The sequence below is a fragment of the Talpa europaea genome (assembly GCF_964194135.1).
Source record: "Talpa europaea genome assembly, chromosome: 1".
In the NCBI taxonomy this organism is placed as follows: domain Eukaryota; kingdom Metazoa; phylum Chordata; class Mammalia; order Eulipotyphla; family Talpidae; genus Talpa; species Talpa europaea.
The window spans coordinates 13,095,436-13,110,808 of record NC_140073.1 but is presented as its reverse complement, the minus strand read 5'-3'; the positions used below and the strand labels follow the sequence as shown (position 1 = coordinate 13,110,808).

General features: G+C 57.0%; 1 protein-coding gene across 7 annotated transcripts in view; it reads left to right on the top strand.

Annotated features, from left to right (window-relative positions):
* Positions 1 to 1,365: 1,365 nt before the first annotated feature.
* Positions 1,366 to 15,373, top strand: part of DGKZ (diacylglycerol kinase zeta) — a gene marked incomplete at its 5' end in the record, with an annotated part of 40,025 nt that continues 26,017 nt past the window's right edge. For 5 of the 7 annotated variants that reach the window (XM_084244501.1, XM_084244502.1, XM_084244499.1 and 2 more), the window contains one exon: positions 12,843 to 13,003. In XM_084244501.1, coding sequence (XP_084100627.1) covers positions 12,843 to 13,003 — 161 coding nt within the window. Of the gene's footprint in view, positions 1,572 to 10,589; positions 10,766 to 12,842; positions 13,004 to 15,373 lie in introns of those variants that run through there. The other 2 variants (XM_084244497.1, XM_084244498.1) reach the window with 2 other exon arrangements.

Sequence of the window (15,373 nt, the reverse complement as noted above, 5' to 3'; positions counted from 1 at the left end):
CAAAAGATAAGCGCAGTTTCTTCACGTGTCTCTAGGCTCCATGCGCCTCCTCCAGGTCTCCTGGCTCCATCCTGCTTCCTTCCTCAGTCTCTTCTGCAGCTTCTCCTCTTCCTGCTCAGCTCCACCCTCCCTTGGGTGGGGCAGGGAAACTCCCCCTTTCCTGGGGACCACCCTGTTACAAAAGGTCAGCTTCAGAAAGAGAAGTGTCGGTCCATATGCAGGAGGCCCTGCATCTGAGCAGCTCACCAGGGTCCCCCGTCCTGCAGATGATGAGCACCCCACAGACAAGAGGCCCCCGGCAGCCAGAGTAGCCAAGGGGTTTGGAGGAAAAGTACAGGGGGTGATCCAAGATGGACCTCCAGTCCTCCCTGCCCACCTTGGTGTCCCCTCCAGCATCAGGCGCTCCTGACCGGGGAGGCGAGGAGCTCAGAGAGGCAGGTCCTAGGTGGCCAGCGGCGTGACCAGGGCCAGGGTCGGGAAGCTCTCCAGCCCATCCCCGCTCCCCGCTGGGTCCTTCTCCCAGCAGCATCCAGAAGGTCTCTAGGCCCAAGGTCCACCCCCAAATTCAAGGTGCCCCTGAGTATGTTCCTGTTCCCGAGCCCCTTCCCCACATCGAAGACGTGGCCTTTAAATTGCCCGCGGCACCGACGGGGTTAAAGCCAGTTCAAGTCACCGCCTCCACCCTCCACCCCACCTGCCGGCAGCTGCGCTGGACTAGCCGGGCTTGGGGGGAGAGGAAGAGGGGGTGCAGGGGGAGGGAGGGGGCGGGACGCCGCATTACAGCGGCTGAGTGACAGGCGGGCAGTGATTGGCAGCTGCCGGGGGTTGGGGGGCGGCTGGAAACCTGGAGTGGGCTCTGGGCGGGCGCCCCACACCCCGGGCCTCACGCCCGGGCAGGGCCGGTGCTGTCACCGGCCGCGCGGGCTGCTCCCTGCGTACCCCGAGCGCGGCTGGCGGGGGGGCGGGCAGCGCCTCCCCTGCGGACCCCGCGGCCGGCGGGCGTCTCCAGGTGACACTCCGGGCGCGGCGCGGCGGCTGCAGGAGCGCGCTCGGCGCCCGGGCTCCGGCTCCGCTCCGGCTCCCGCTGCAGCCGTCCGGGGGGCGCCCGGCGCGCCCGACACCGCACCCCGGCACCCACCCGGACCCCGCCCCCGTCACCCCCAGGGGCGCGCGAGGATCCCGCCGGCCTTTGCGGGCGCAGCGCCCGGCGGCTCTCGGCTCCCGCCGTCTGAGCGCCGGCGTCGGGAGGGACGCGCGGGACCTGCGCCCCCCGGGCTCGCGCTCCCCAGCCCGCGAGGAGGGGCGCCTGAACCGTAGCTGGGAACCCCGAAAGGCCGCGAGAGCCGCAGCAAGAGGGCGGCGAGGATGGCCGAGGGGCCTGGGGCAGGGGGGCCCCGCGGGGACGGGGCCGGGGGCAGCCGGGGAGCCGAGGAGGAGGTGGTGCGGCGGCGCTGCCGGCGGGGCCAGGAGGTGCCGCAGCTGTGGCCCCAGGGACCCCACGGCACCGCGGCCGGGCCCCCGGTGGAGGAGCGGTTCCGTCAGATGCACCTGCGAAAACAGGTATCCTACAGGTAAGGAGAATGGGATGAGAGGGGAGCGCAAAGCTTGGGCCCCACCCCCTTTTCAGGCAATATGCCCCAAGCGTTGTTTGAACACTTGCTGCTTGCCTGGCCCCCCTGAGCCCTGGGCGTTTAGAAATGACCACCAAGGGGACTCTGCCCTCTGAGCGCAGGAGGAAGGGGGAGCTTCCCGGGACCCCTTCTCTACAAGAACTGTGAGAAACCCGTTCATTCAACATGGAATTGCAGAGGCCGACTGTGTACCAGGCACTGTAGTGGGCTGTGAGGGGAAAACTAACCAAGACATGATCCTTCCCAATCTCCACCCGTCTGGGAAAGTTGGCAGACACGCACTGCCCATTCTTCTGGAGAAAAGAGGGGTCCCCTATTCATTCAGCAGGCTTACCTGAACTTGTCTGTGGGTGACCCTATGCTGGGCACTGGCCTTTGGAGGTGACTGAGAAAAGCCGAAACCCTGTTGCCTAGAGATGGGAAAAGGAATCCCCTTCCGGACCCTTCTCCCAGCGGGCCCTCACTGGCATTCACACCCTCACTGGCACCTCCACCCAAATCTTCTTAATTAAACCTGTGAAAGAGTCACACCTCCCCGGTGCTACCACCTCTGCCCAGGGGGTCCCTGGAAGAACCAGCTGGAGTGGACCCCAGAGACCATTTTTATGGCCTGGGATAGGGTGAGGGAAGGTTGTCCCTCAAACAGGGTGGTAAGTTTCAAAGAGAGGGAATCCAAAGAGGGTGGAGGCAGGGCAGCGGCATCCCTCACCTTCCTCATCCTTTTCCAGCCCACGGGCAACGACGTGAACTTGCTGCCCCTCCAAAATCTCTGGCCCAGAGTGACCTTTGGAGGGTCCAGCAGGGAGAGTGGGGCATCGGGACATCGAGTCCTGAAAGCCGCTGCCTGGTGGAGACGGGTGTGCCTGAGACTGCTCTCTGGGCTTCAGGGAAGATGTTTCATAAATGTGGCCTAGCCCTGAGAACTTAAAGGGACCCCATATTCTTAATGGTTATAGGACCATCAGCTTCCATTGTGTGGGGGAGGTTGGGAGAGAAGAGGAAGAGGCTTTTCCACCATCATGAAATAAGTTAAGGAGAAATGGGAAGAAGATAGGTTCCCTGGCTCCCCACCTTTACTTTGGGAGGTATGCAAGGGGTCAGGGGTACGCTGGGCTCCAATACCAAAGTCCTTCCAGAACGTGCTGCCTTTTGGCTGCAGATAAAGGAGTCCCTGCGATTCCCCTGGAAGAGGGGAGCTTGCAGACAGGGATGGAGAATAGGAAGTAAAATCCAGGAAGAAATATTAGTCTAGGGGCTGGGAGACTTGGCTTGTATTCCATTTCTGCCAGGGATTTGCTGAGTGTCCTTGAGCTAGATAGTCTCTCTCTCTGGACATTAGTTCTTCACCTGCAACATAAGGAGGTGACCCCAAGATTTTCCTTGGTTGTCAGTCAGGGACAAATAGCATCTATAACTGGAAAGGAGGCCAGAGTGGGGTAGAGGCTTAGAAGAGAGGGGGCAGAGGCTACTTAAAGCGCTGAGACGGAAGATACGTTCAAGCACGCACAGAGGCCGCTGCCAGACTGGGGTTCCCCCAGTGTAGTTCATCAATGGAGACCCCTCCAACAGCCCAAACTCAAGGCAGTGGGTTGTGAAGGGTGCTGGAGAGCTCAGGTCACATGTGAAGGCAGCAGAAGACAGCACCCTGGCACCTTGGCATCCAGCTGGCATCCTGGATGAATGGGGAGACTCCTTCCTCCCCGCCCCTCCCCAGGGCTAGGCCAGGAGCCCAGTCCTCTCACTAGGGCTGGGCAAAGGACCAAGGCAAACAGAGCTCCTTGGGTAGATAGAGGGCAGAGGAAGCCCCCAGAAAGAACAGCCCTCAGAAGCCTGTCGAGGTCCAGGGGACACCTGTGGAACAAGCTGTGGTTTCTGGCTCAGCCTCCCATGGGGCTGTAGTTTGAGTGGGCTGATGGCCGATGCGTGCTTCCCCGTGCAGGCCCCTGGGGGATGGCAGGAGCTCAGGCCCACGATGGCCCCTTCACATCCTCTGCCTACCACAGATCCAGGCAGCTCTGGCTCAGCAGCTAAACCTCCCACCCTGCTGTGAAGAGTTGCTAAGAAAAGCATTTGAAAGCCCTTCATGGAGAGAAAAGGCTTTTAGACAGAGATAATGCGGGGGCAAAAAAATCTGAGGGCTAGGGGTGGAAGCGGAAGCTGGATTAAGGCTTGGCTGCCTCTGACGTAAGTGAGGACCAGGGCTTTCAGCAGGACTGTAGAAGCTTTTAGGGGTGTGGGGGTTTCTGAGAAACAGGTTCCCTTCCCCATTAAAAGCCTCAGCATGTGCTGGAAGTAGTTGGGGAAATTGCTTTAGTTAGATGAAGGGGTGGCCGGTCTGTGCCAGGAGAAACTTGGCAGGGGTAGGGGAGAGAATGGACATCTTGTGTCTGCATCTGCGGATGAGGAAAGGTATCCCCCTCATGCTAGAGAACGGCCTCAAAGCTCAGAATTGAGTTCAATGGCCTTTGTGGGGCAGCCTCCAGCCTGGGATCAGTCAGAAGGCCTGGAGGGATGCTGGGTTTGCTCTGAAAGGACCAGATAGATATAAGATGCAGAACTTTGACCTCTGTAGCTAAACCCAGGGGGCCCCAAACCAGATCTCCTGGGGACCTCTTCTAAAATCATTCTCAATCCTGTCCCTTGAGATTCTGGTGTCTGGAGTTGGGCCTGGGGAATCTCAATTTTAAAAACCTCTGCCACATAGTTGCGATAGTCAAACAGGTTCGGAAGCCACTGGTTTCACCTGTGAAGAAGCCACAGGGGAGCAAGAAAGGGTAGAATGTGAGTGAAATAACTGGGTTTTGGTGGGCAGTGGGGGGGGGGTCCCTCTGCTGGGTGGTGGTGTGTCCCCAGAAGGGTTCATCAATGGAGACCTTGAAGGAGGACCAGCATCTCTGTCTGGAGTTCTGGCCCTGGGCCAGGAACTGTATGTAGTGGAAGCATGGGACATGGTCCCTTCTCTTGACAAAATTATGATCCAGTACAGAGCCAGATATTTTAGGCTTTGCAGTCACGTGGCCTCTGTCGCAACTACTCTGCCATTGTAGCCATAGACAATATGTAAACGAATGGCTTGGCTGAGTTCCAGTAAAACTTTATTTATAGCCACTGAACTTTAAATTTCATATCATTTCCACTGTCACAAATATTATTCTTTTGCCTTTCTCCCAACGATTTAAAATTGTCAAAACCCCCCTTAGCTCACAACCACATAACTATACACAGCAGGCTTAAGGTGGCCCTCTGGTCATCGATCGCCACCCCCTGATCCAGTAGATGACACTGGACCAACGCATGGGAAAGACAGCCAGTGGTGGGTATCCGGCAGGTGAGAGCTGCCTTCCACCCTCAGTGGTGGTGCAATGCACAAGCACACAGGCCTCCAGGTCAGTGAGACCCAGGTTCAAATTCCAGCCCTGCTCTTTCTTAACTGGGTAAGTCTTTTTCACCTCTGACCCAATTTCCTCATATGGAAAATGGGAACAATAATACCTGCTTACTGGAGGGACACTGGTAAGATTAAAGAAGATAGGCTATGTAAAGTTCCCTGACTCCCAGCTGTTTGTCTCAGGCCTCTATGTGTGGCCCTTGATCTGGGTTGGGAGGGCCCAGTAATCCCCCTGAAGGAGGTTCACCCTGAGCAATGAATGGGTGGTGAGATTTGGGGGTGGCAGACTTCAAGAGACTAGCAGTGTGTAGCCATCCCCTGCCCCCCTCCCTGCACCCCCACAGAGGGCCTGGGGAAAGAGATCTGGACTGCCAACTGGCAGGGGAGGGTGCCCCCTGCTGCGGGCACGCAGCTATGGGTACACAGCTCCTCGAGGGAGGGGCACCTGATCCTACTCTCCCTGCTGCTATTTACCAGAAGCTAAAAATAGCCCAAGAGTGACAGGGAGATGGGGCCGATTTGTAATTTAAATAGCAACAGGATAAAGCTAGGAGCTGCAAGAGATCACATTCTGTCCTGAATTAAAAATGCAAAAACCGGGGGCAGAGAGCTGAGCTAGAGCTGGAGGAGGGGGCCAGCTGCCAGAGGAAGCCGGAAGTTGGGGGTCTGTCCATTTTCCTTCCTTTGGCAAGGGCGGGGCCCAGGCCCAGCCCGGAACTCCTTCTTCCCCTCAGGGACCCGAGGTTCTTGCTGACAAGTGAGTCAAAGGCCGAGGAGGGCAGTGCTAGAGGTGGGGCTGGGCTCCTCCTGAAGGCAGCCAGACAGCGACTGAGAGCCCAGGGAGAGGGGCTTATCTGGCCCTGTTTTGCCATGACCAGGGATTCTTGGGACATGGCTCCCAGCCCATCACACCAGGGCAGCACAAGCCATTTGGGCATTTTGGAAGGGAGCCAGCTGGACTATTCAGAATAGAGGCAGTGAACAGGATCTTGCTCTGGCTTGCTGCTCAAAATGCAGTCCATGAACCTGGCATCAGCAAGCCTGAGATAGAGCCTCATTTTTGCCTCATTTGGTGCAATTTCATAGCAGAACATTGAGAGAGGGCTCTCAAGTGTCCAGATCCCAAGGGTGAGCACAGGCTGGGGAAGACACAAGGGGGTAGGTACTGGGACTAGATTTGGCTTCTGCTGGACTCCGCTATGCTTGACCAGGGCTCTTGGCCAACAGATGTTTGGGGGAAGGAAGATTACCATAGAGTAGATAGGGACTGACGGCCACTGGATAGCATCTTAGTGATGATAAGAGACTGAGCCTCAGAGAAGTTAAGCAGTTAGCTAAGATCACACAGCCAGTAACTGGTAGCGCCAGGATCTAGATTAGTTTCACTCCAAAGTCCTTTTTACTCTATCTGGCTTTCAAGGGGCTGGACTTTCATCCTTAAGGACTGTTTCCTTTGACTCTGTACTAAGAGCATAAATATTCCTGGAAAGGGTAATAATTCAGGGGGTGTGGGGACTCAAAGTGACTCTGCAGTCAGAACTTATGAGCCAACAGATGGTGGTGCAAGGCTTGGCTGGCTGGAGGCTTGTGCGCAGTCCCGCCCGCCCGTGGGCTTGGTGCTGTAGTCCAGGCTGGGGCAAAAGGAAGCTCTTTTAGGTAGATCCAGCTGACCCAGAGTGAGGGCACAGCCACCCAGTTTCCTCTCACCTCCTGCCTGGGACATGCCAAAGGACAGTTTCCAAAAGAGATGGTGGTTGGGGGGACCACATTTGACTGCACTCGCGATACCCACAGTTCTCTTGTTCCAGTGGGAAAGGGTCGCCAGCTCCTCCTCCAGATTTCTTCCTGCTCAGCAATTTCATGAGGCTGCCCAGAAGGAGCCTAATCAAATTTCCAGCTGTCATTAGCCAGCGGCACCTGCAACCCAAGGCCAGTACATCTGTCCCCTCTGGGGGGTCAGAGGCCCAGCTCCTGGGCAGGGGCCAACAAACAGCAGGTGATCATGGGCTCTGGTCTTGCTCCCAAAGGCTTCAATATGTACCTGGATCACAGGCTTAGCTGCTGGGAGGAACTTAGACTCCCCATGTCTCCCCACAGCCACTCACGCAAACCGGAAGTCAGTTTCCATGCTTCTGCTCAACTTGTCAGACACCTACATTCATTTCAACTTCTCTAGGAAGTTACTGAGCACATGTCTGTGCATCCAACACAGAGCTAGGATCAACAGAAGGTTCAAGAATCTTGTAAGGAGACAAGGCTTGTGTGCACAAAAGGTTACATGATAAGGGAATCTAGTTGGGAACAAAAATGCCAGTTAGATAAATCAGTGGGGCGAGAGTCCTGGCCCTGGAGTGGGGTTTGACATGGAGCAGGTATTTGCATGAAATAACAAATGAGCGGGCAAGCTTCTGCAGATTGGGGGAAGAGATTTGAATGAAACTATCAGAGCTAGATGAGAATTTTGAAATCATCTGGTGCAATCCAGAGATGTGATGTGCCCAGAATCACACAGCAAGGGCCTGGGTTAAACTCTGTGTCTGGGGGTCTATCCACCTTCCTACCTTTTTGCTTCTTGGGCTGGGGTTTGAAGGATGGAGGTGTTGGTTGGCCAAACCTGAAGGGCAGACAGGTCAAAGAGAGCAGCGTAGGGCCTTCCTGGTGGCAAAAGGGCTAAAGTTTCAGCACTATCAAGCTATCACCAGCCACTGCAACATGAGTTTGATCCCCAGCCAGGGAGCTGACCCACAGGGCGCAGCAGACCTCTCCTATCTCGCCTGCTGCTCCCCTCAGCAGTGTGTTTCAGTAGATCTGCCTGTTTTGCTCCCCACTCTGTTTCCTCTCACCCCTGCACCTCTGGTCTACGCCCCAGTTCTTCTATGCATAATAAATAAAAATGAATCTTTTTTTTTTTTTTAAAAAAGAGAGCATCGAAAACAGAATGAAAGGCAGGGGTGAGGGTGGCATGTTAAAAAAAAAAAAGCGTGGAAAAAGAGGCAAGAAATGTTGAGTGAGCACCAGCTGCGAGGCAGACACCAGCATGTGTGGCCTGAGTAAAGCTCTCCATAGGGAAAGCCTGCAAGAAGAAGCAAAAAGAACAGGGAAAGGAGCATAAGAAGCCTTGAAGGTCAGGCCAAGGATGCTGGCTTGGCTGGTTTTGAGAGCAGAAGGTGTCCAGGTCGTGGGCTGAGTGTTTGGTGCCCTGGTACATTTCTTTTCCCCAGCTCCCACTTGCTCATCCAGGCCACGGAAAGTAGAACACCGCACCCTCTGGGGCCTCAAAAAAAAGCCCAGAATAATTTTCTTACCCAGATTCTTCTTCCTGTGAGTATCTTGGTGGATTCTGAGGGGTCCCCAGCTCCCCAGTGCTGGCACATGTTGTCCTAGGAACTGCCAAGGGCATCCTCCCCAGCGCTGTGCACCTGTCTCTTTCAGCCTTGTCCGCCCCGCCCCACCTGGAAAGCACTGACAACTTGGAGGAGGACTAGGCTGAGAGGGCCCAGTACCAGGGTCAGGACTGCCTCTCAGAGCCGCCAGCCTGTCCCGCTTCCCTTTCAGGAGCCACATTTCCTGTCCGCTACTGCTCCAGGGCTGCCAGAAGCCACAGATGGAAAACAAGCCCAGCCCCATTTCCTCTGTTTAACTGTTCAGGCTACTTGCAGAGTCCCTGGGAGAGGTGGACACGGCCCTGCTCGGGCTCCTTCTAGAATAGGCCTTTGCCTGGCTGGCCGTCTCTGATGGATCACAGCATACAGGAGCCTCTTTGAGGGGTTCAGAGATAATGGAGGAGAGTCTGTGGCAAAGGAGGTGCCAAGCCTTAGGGGCATCACCTCGCTAAGTCCCCAACTTAAGCAGGGCAATGAGATGTCTTATTTAAGGGCACAGACTCTGGGAATAGAGTGTTACTTCTACCACTTACCAGCCAGGTCACCATGGACAAAAGAACCTGCCCTCTCTGTGCCTCAGTCTCTGTAAAGGGAGGAAAATAACAGAATCTACCTCTGAGGGTCATGCGGATTCAAAGGGTTCTGGCACGGATGTATGCAAGAAATATTTGCTATTGTTTTATTATTAATGAGTATTAATTATTCATGATATAGCATGATATATTAAACAAATATTTGTTGAGAAATATTATGTTCCAGTCATCAGGGACACAAAAGTGATTACAGCACCAGATGGAGGTTTCTAAGGGTTGAGAGATCATCGTGTACATCCCCACATCTGCAGGTTCTACGGCATAAATGTTTATTGAACTGAAGTGAACTGACACCATTTCTGTCCTCGAGAAATTTACAGCCTTTCCAGGGTAACAAACAGCTAAAGAACTAATTATAGAGCAGTGTGATTAAAGAGCGCTTGAGGAAGGTACAATTCCCGTCCCAGAACCAGCCCTAATAATAAAGAGTAAGTGCTTGTCTCAGCCTTTCTTTCCCAAGTCCTCACGGTGGCCTCAAAGTTCAGCACGGTCTGGCCCTTTTGCTATTCTTCAGACACACACAGAACACTCCTTGCTCTTACCGTTCCTTCCACCTAGAATGCTGTTCCTCCAACTAGTCACATAGTTTACTCTCTGGATTCACTCTAGTCTGTTCTCAAATGTCACCTCCTCAGAGGCCTCACCCGATTCTCTACCTAAGTAGCACCCCCATCAGGATATCTGTCTCTTCCCCCTTCGTTTAAGCTCCATTTCTCTCTAAAGTACATCTCATTACCTGACATTTCATATACTGATTATTTCTTGCCTAAGTATCTTCCCCTATGAGGTTAGGGTCCTGCTTTCTTGCTCACTGTTAATACTCTGAGGCAGCCTGATACCTAGAAAGGCACTAACAAATATCTAGTGAGCAAATGCGTCTGTAAACCCTTTCAGCCCTAGTTGAAGCTTCATAAACCCCCTGAGCTCAGTTACTACTATTGCCTCCTTCCCTTTCAAAGGTGAGAAAACAGGCTCAGGAAAGCTAACTGAGACAGGGATTCATCAGGTTATTTATTTACATGCCACCTAATTCCAAAAAGGATCTCGGGTGACTCAGGTCTGTAGCCTGACCGAGTCACACAGCTGGTGCAAAACAGGACATGCGCCACATCTGGCTCCACCCTGGTTGCTCTTTCCACTCTGCCACTGTCCTGTGTAACACAGGGTACCCACCTTGTGTTACATGGTATGAGGCTCACAGAGGCGTTAAGGAGAGACTGTGTGTAGGTTCGGCACCTCCAGTGTACCCGGTCATCATGATGCGGTAGGAAATCTCAGCAGGATCAAGGGGTAACTATCAGAAAGGTTAAATGGAGAGGGCCAGACAGGGAGTGAGATTCGGATTCCAGCCTGAGCAGGCCTGGTGGCTGCCTGGCAGCCTTTGACTCTCGCGGCTGACTCCTGGCTGCTAGGCTGGGCTTGTCCCCACCTGCCTCCCGCCCTCCCTTGCAGCAGTTCTTCCCAGTCAGCCTCCAGCCCCAGCCAGCGGAAGGCGCCTATGGGACCTATGGTCCTCTACTGGGGCAGTCCTCTGGCTTCTTGCAGGGCCCCCGGGTCAGGAAGTGCCGAAAGAGGAAGAGAGTCGCCGGGCAGGATGAGCGCCCGGGGGGCCGGCCACAGTACTGGGGGAAGCTGCAATGAGGCGGCAGCTCAGGGCCCCGCGGAGGCGCTGGGCTCAGAAGACGGGGACCGGCCCTGGGCACTGAGGCAGATGTGGCGCTACCGCTCCTGGGACGTGCCACAGATCCCAGCCGAGGCCCCCCAGACACAGTAGGTACTTGGGTGGCCCGGGAATTTGCACAGGGATCTCCAGTCCTCCATGAATCTTTTATCTGGAGCTGGAGGGGGGTGGTGACAAAAGTGGGTTTTCCAACCAGAAAAGGACTTAAAAGTTCTTGGTAGGGGGAGGGAAGCTCTGATGTTTGAATTGTTGGGAGTCAGTGTGGTGGAGAGCTGAGCTCACAGCGGTTAAGAGCTGAGGTCACTAACGACAGGGGCATCTGGGAAGGGGATCCGTCAGAAGAGTTTGGTGTTGGAAGTTGTCAGGCCCTGTGCAAACTCAGTGAAGTCTTCAGCTGCCTCTGATCTCAGAGCTGATGACAAGAACCACTGGGAAACTCCCCCCTACAAACCCATGCACCCCAGAAGGACCATGGCAGGCCCACTAGGGGTTTCACTGCTCTCCTCTTGACCACCCTGGCACCAGCTGATGGTTGCGGGTTAGAGTCCCACCTCCACGGTCAGACCTTCTCCAGGTCCTCTGGAAACTTGAAGGAAGCTGGGAGGACTGAACTTCTGGGTGTTGGCTGCTTCTCAAAACCACCGGCTTACCAACCGGTCACAGCCCAAAGCACTGGCTTTATATGAATGGCTAAGGCTGGAAAAAGGGCTGCCAGCACCCCAGAGGAGAGGGTGAAAGTGAAGGTGACACAGGATGTGGCTTTGCAGAGAGGAGTGCTAACAGAAACAGCAGGCAGCTGATATGGGCACCAGGGCGGCAGGGTTTGGGAATGAGAAGACTATGCTCTCGGGCTTCCTGGTCTCCCTTTGTCAGCCCTGCAGGGGCCATCCCAGGCTGCGGGAGCTGCTGACTGCCTAGCAAGGGTGATGGCTGTGCCAAAACTGGTGACCGCTCCGCTTGCAATTTGCTTTTCCCATCTCTGGAGGGGAACCACCTCTGCTGCCCGCGGGGGTGTGTTTGCGGGGGTGTGTTCGTGTGCGAGGTACACTTCTGTGGGTGATAATATGTGTAAAAGGGATAAGACACTGTAACCATGGTCTGGGGAGGTATTTGTGCACAGGAAAAAAAGACGTGTGTGTTCTGTGTGCGTGTGTACCTTAGTAAACGAGGGTGGTCCTTATTCCGTGTATGTATTTATGAGTGTGTAAGAGGTGTGTGCTTCCGAATATGACCTGCAGCTTTCATTGGCTGTTGGGAATGCTATGTGTTAAGAATGTGTGAGAGGGTTGGACACAACTGTGTATCGCTGTGTAAAAACGAATTGGTGTAATAGCCCTGTCTGTTCTGTGTTGGGGTGTGCAAGGACCATCAGGAGCCTTCGGTCCTGGTATTCCTCTCTGAGTGTGAGAAGCTGGGGTGGGGAAGCACTTGGGTAATGAGTGTGCATGCTTGTGTGTGAGCGGCGTGCCTCTCCTGGCGTCTGGGGAGCACTGTGTGACTTCTGTTCCCGTGGGTGTGATTTGGGGGAGCCAAGGGGGGGGAAGGGTGGAGCTCGTGGGAGGGCTGCGCGCGGGCACAGGCTGTGTGAGAGAGGTGCCTGCTCCGCGCGGCTGTGGGAGGGGAGGTGGTGACAGCCCCTTCGCGAGTGCTCACTTGTGAGCGTGCAGGCTGCTCGCAGGGAGAGGGCCGGGGGAGGCCGGGGCCGCGCCGGGAGCCCGCAGTGCGGGTGTGCAGCGCGCGGCCCGGCGGCGGGGCGGGCCGGGGCGGGCCGGGGGCGGGGCCTCTCTCGCCCCGCCCCTCCCTTCCGCCCCGCCCCCTCCGGGCGGCCAAGGAAGGCGGCTGGCGGCGCGGCCGGCGGCCGGCAGAGGGCGCCGGAGGTCGGCGCCTCGGCGCCGCGGAGGGGGCGTGCTCGGCGGCGGGCAGGCAGCGGCCCGGCCAGCTATGCGGGGTCCTGCGGCCGAGGCTGGCGGCACTTCCTGGAGCGGCGGCGGCCGCTTCCCGGGCACCTGGGCGTGGGGCGCGGGGGCGCGCGGCGCGGCGCGGGGCGGGCGGAGCGAGCGCGCGCCATGGCCGCGGCGGGCGGCGCGGAGCCGGCGTGCTGAGCCCGGCCGCCGGCCCGGCATGGGCGTCTCCCGCGGGCCCGCCGCCGGCCGGGGCTAGGGTCGGATGGAGCCGCGGGACGGCAGCCCCGAGGCCCGGAGCAGCGACTCCGAGTCGGCCTCCGCCTCGTCCAGCGGCTCCGAGCACGACGCGGGTCCCGCGCCGGACAAGGCGCCGCGGCGCTTCAGCAAGCGGCGCTTCCCGGGGCTGCGGCTCTTCGGGCACAGGTGAGCGGGGCGCGGGAGGCGGTGCTCGGCCGCCCCGCGCTGGCACCGAGCGGGGCGCTCCCCGGGGCGCCGGCGGGCGTCCGCGCCGTCCGGGCGCGGGCACCTCGTGGGGGACACTCCCCAGCGGTCGGGGCGCCGGCGCCGAGCGGGGGACCTTCCCTGGCGCCTCCTCTGGGGCCGAGGCAGGGGCAGCTTCCAGCCCTCCAGCAGGGAGACCGTCGCCTCCTCCCCCTGGCGCCGGTAGGTAGGACTCCCACGACGGGCCATTCACCCTTGGGACAGCGTTAGGACAGGGCACCCGCTGAGCCTCCTGGCCCTCGACAAGAAGGGGGGAGGTCGTGCTGCCCTCCGGGGTCTCTGGGGCGGGTCGCCTGCCGCCGCTGCCGGGCATCTGCAGAACATGGCCTCGCGGGTACTGTCATGACACATGCCCGTCTTGGAGCACCGGTCACTGATGGAATCGCTCGGCATTTTCTGCCTACCCTTGGGCTTGGGGTGCCTGGCCACCTGTTCTAGTTTCTCTTGATCAGCCAGGAGACCCCCAACTTCCACTTCTGCACTGTCAGCATCTCCCTTCCCCGCTTCTAGTCCTGACCGGGAAAGGCATGGGGTGGAATCAGCTGCCTTAAGCTCCTTTTTGCCCCCCTACCCCAGCTCTCCAAATGTCACTGTCTGGTGCTCTCAAGACAGGGCTTTGGCGCCGGGACTCTGGTGAGGAGCTGGGGGGAGGGTGTGGAAAGATCAAGCGCAGGCACCTCATGGCCTGTGTGCTGATCTTAGCTGGGAGCCGCTTCCTTTGGGCACAGCCCTGGTGTAAGGGGAGGGGAGGTGGAGCCCCACGAGTACCCCACCTGGCTCCCTGTGCCTTTTCCTGACTGACCGCTGCCCTTCTCCAGTGACCATGGAGCTTGCAGCCAATCATTGAAGGACCCCAGAACCGACTCAGGCTGGACTCTGACCACTTGGAGTCTGCCCAACCTTCCCTCTCACTTGTGTCCTGTTGCCAGTCAGGCTTTGTGGTAGTCAGCCCCCCTGAACTTTGCCCTGTCGCTTCCCAGAGGGTAGACTTTACCCACCAATAACGTGGGCGGTTTTCTCCTTTTCTGCGGTCGGCATCTCTGTAACGCTGACCTGTGCTCCGCCTGCCTTACTCTAGCCGGGGCCCTGCTCTGTGCACCTGCTCCGTGTCGCCAAGCACACCCAGAGATCTGGATTCTCACACTGGCAGATGGAGCACCGCGAGCTCTTGTGAAGCCACGCAGGCTTCAATGTCATTTAAAACTGGGCAGGGAGCTAAGCATCCAGTACCTCTGTTTTGTCACCCACAGCCCTGCAAGATGGAGCATTTTACACTCAGCTCTGCAGGATGTAGCCTCCAGCGTTCACAGGCTCCGCAGGGGGAGGGAGGGGCTCCGCCAGAGGCTTCCTGTCCCTGCCCACAGGTACCAAGTGTTGTGCTATTCTGACTCCGGGCTGTGCCCCTTCTGAAAGGCACAGGTTTGTGCGTGGAGGGATGAGCCTCCAGCACATTTAGAAGGAAGAATAAAAAGAGAGCCAAGTATCTTTATATAACCCTAAAATAAGCAGGATAGGTATTTTCTGTTTTTGTAGATGAGGGAAACACAGAGATAAACAGTCACATAGCAAGGAAGAAGCAGAGATAAAATTTGAACTCTAGTCTGATTCTAAAGCCCACATCCCTCGCTAAGTCCCGTGTTCTCAAGTAGGACATCATGGTGAGCCAGGGCGTTTTAGGGGGGTACCGGTTCCTAGATCTTAAAGCCTTGGTACTTTTGATTCATGGGGTCGGGAGGTGGAGCCTGGGCATTTTTTCAGCTTCCCGAATGACTCTAATGTGCTACCAAGTCTGCAAACCACAGTAGCACGTCGCTCTGGGGTCACTAAGTCATCTAATGGGATGCTTAGTGAGAGGGAACGCAAAGCCCCCTCTGCAAGCGTGCAAGGAGTGTCCCCGCCTAGCAGCACTGAGCAGGGCAGTGGGGCCTGGAGGGATGAGCACACTGGGAAGAGTCAGCAGAGTCGGAGGAAGATGCCTGAGGAGAAGACTTTCCCCAGTCAGGCCTGGGAGCTCAGGGGCTCGGATGCCCACTGGGACTGACCTCTCTCTCCTTACCTGCTGTGATTGGGAGCAGCAGGGACAGACAGACCCTGGGCATTGTCCCTTTTGTGTTATTTGGTCCTGCCACTTTCGCTGGTTGTCAATCTCAGGTCCCTCCACTAAAACCATCTTACTGTTAACCTGGCTCTTCCCATTGGGTTTCATTCGCCCTCTGCGTTTCCCCCATCCTGCTCCTTTCCCTCCCCCAGGTACCTCAAACCTGGGGACTGAGGAGCCCGATAAGTGACTGG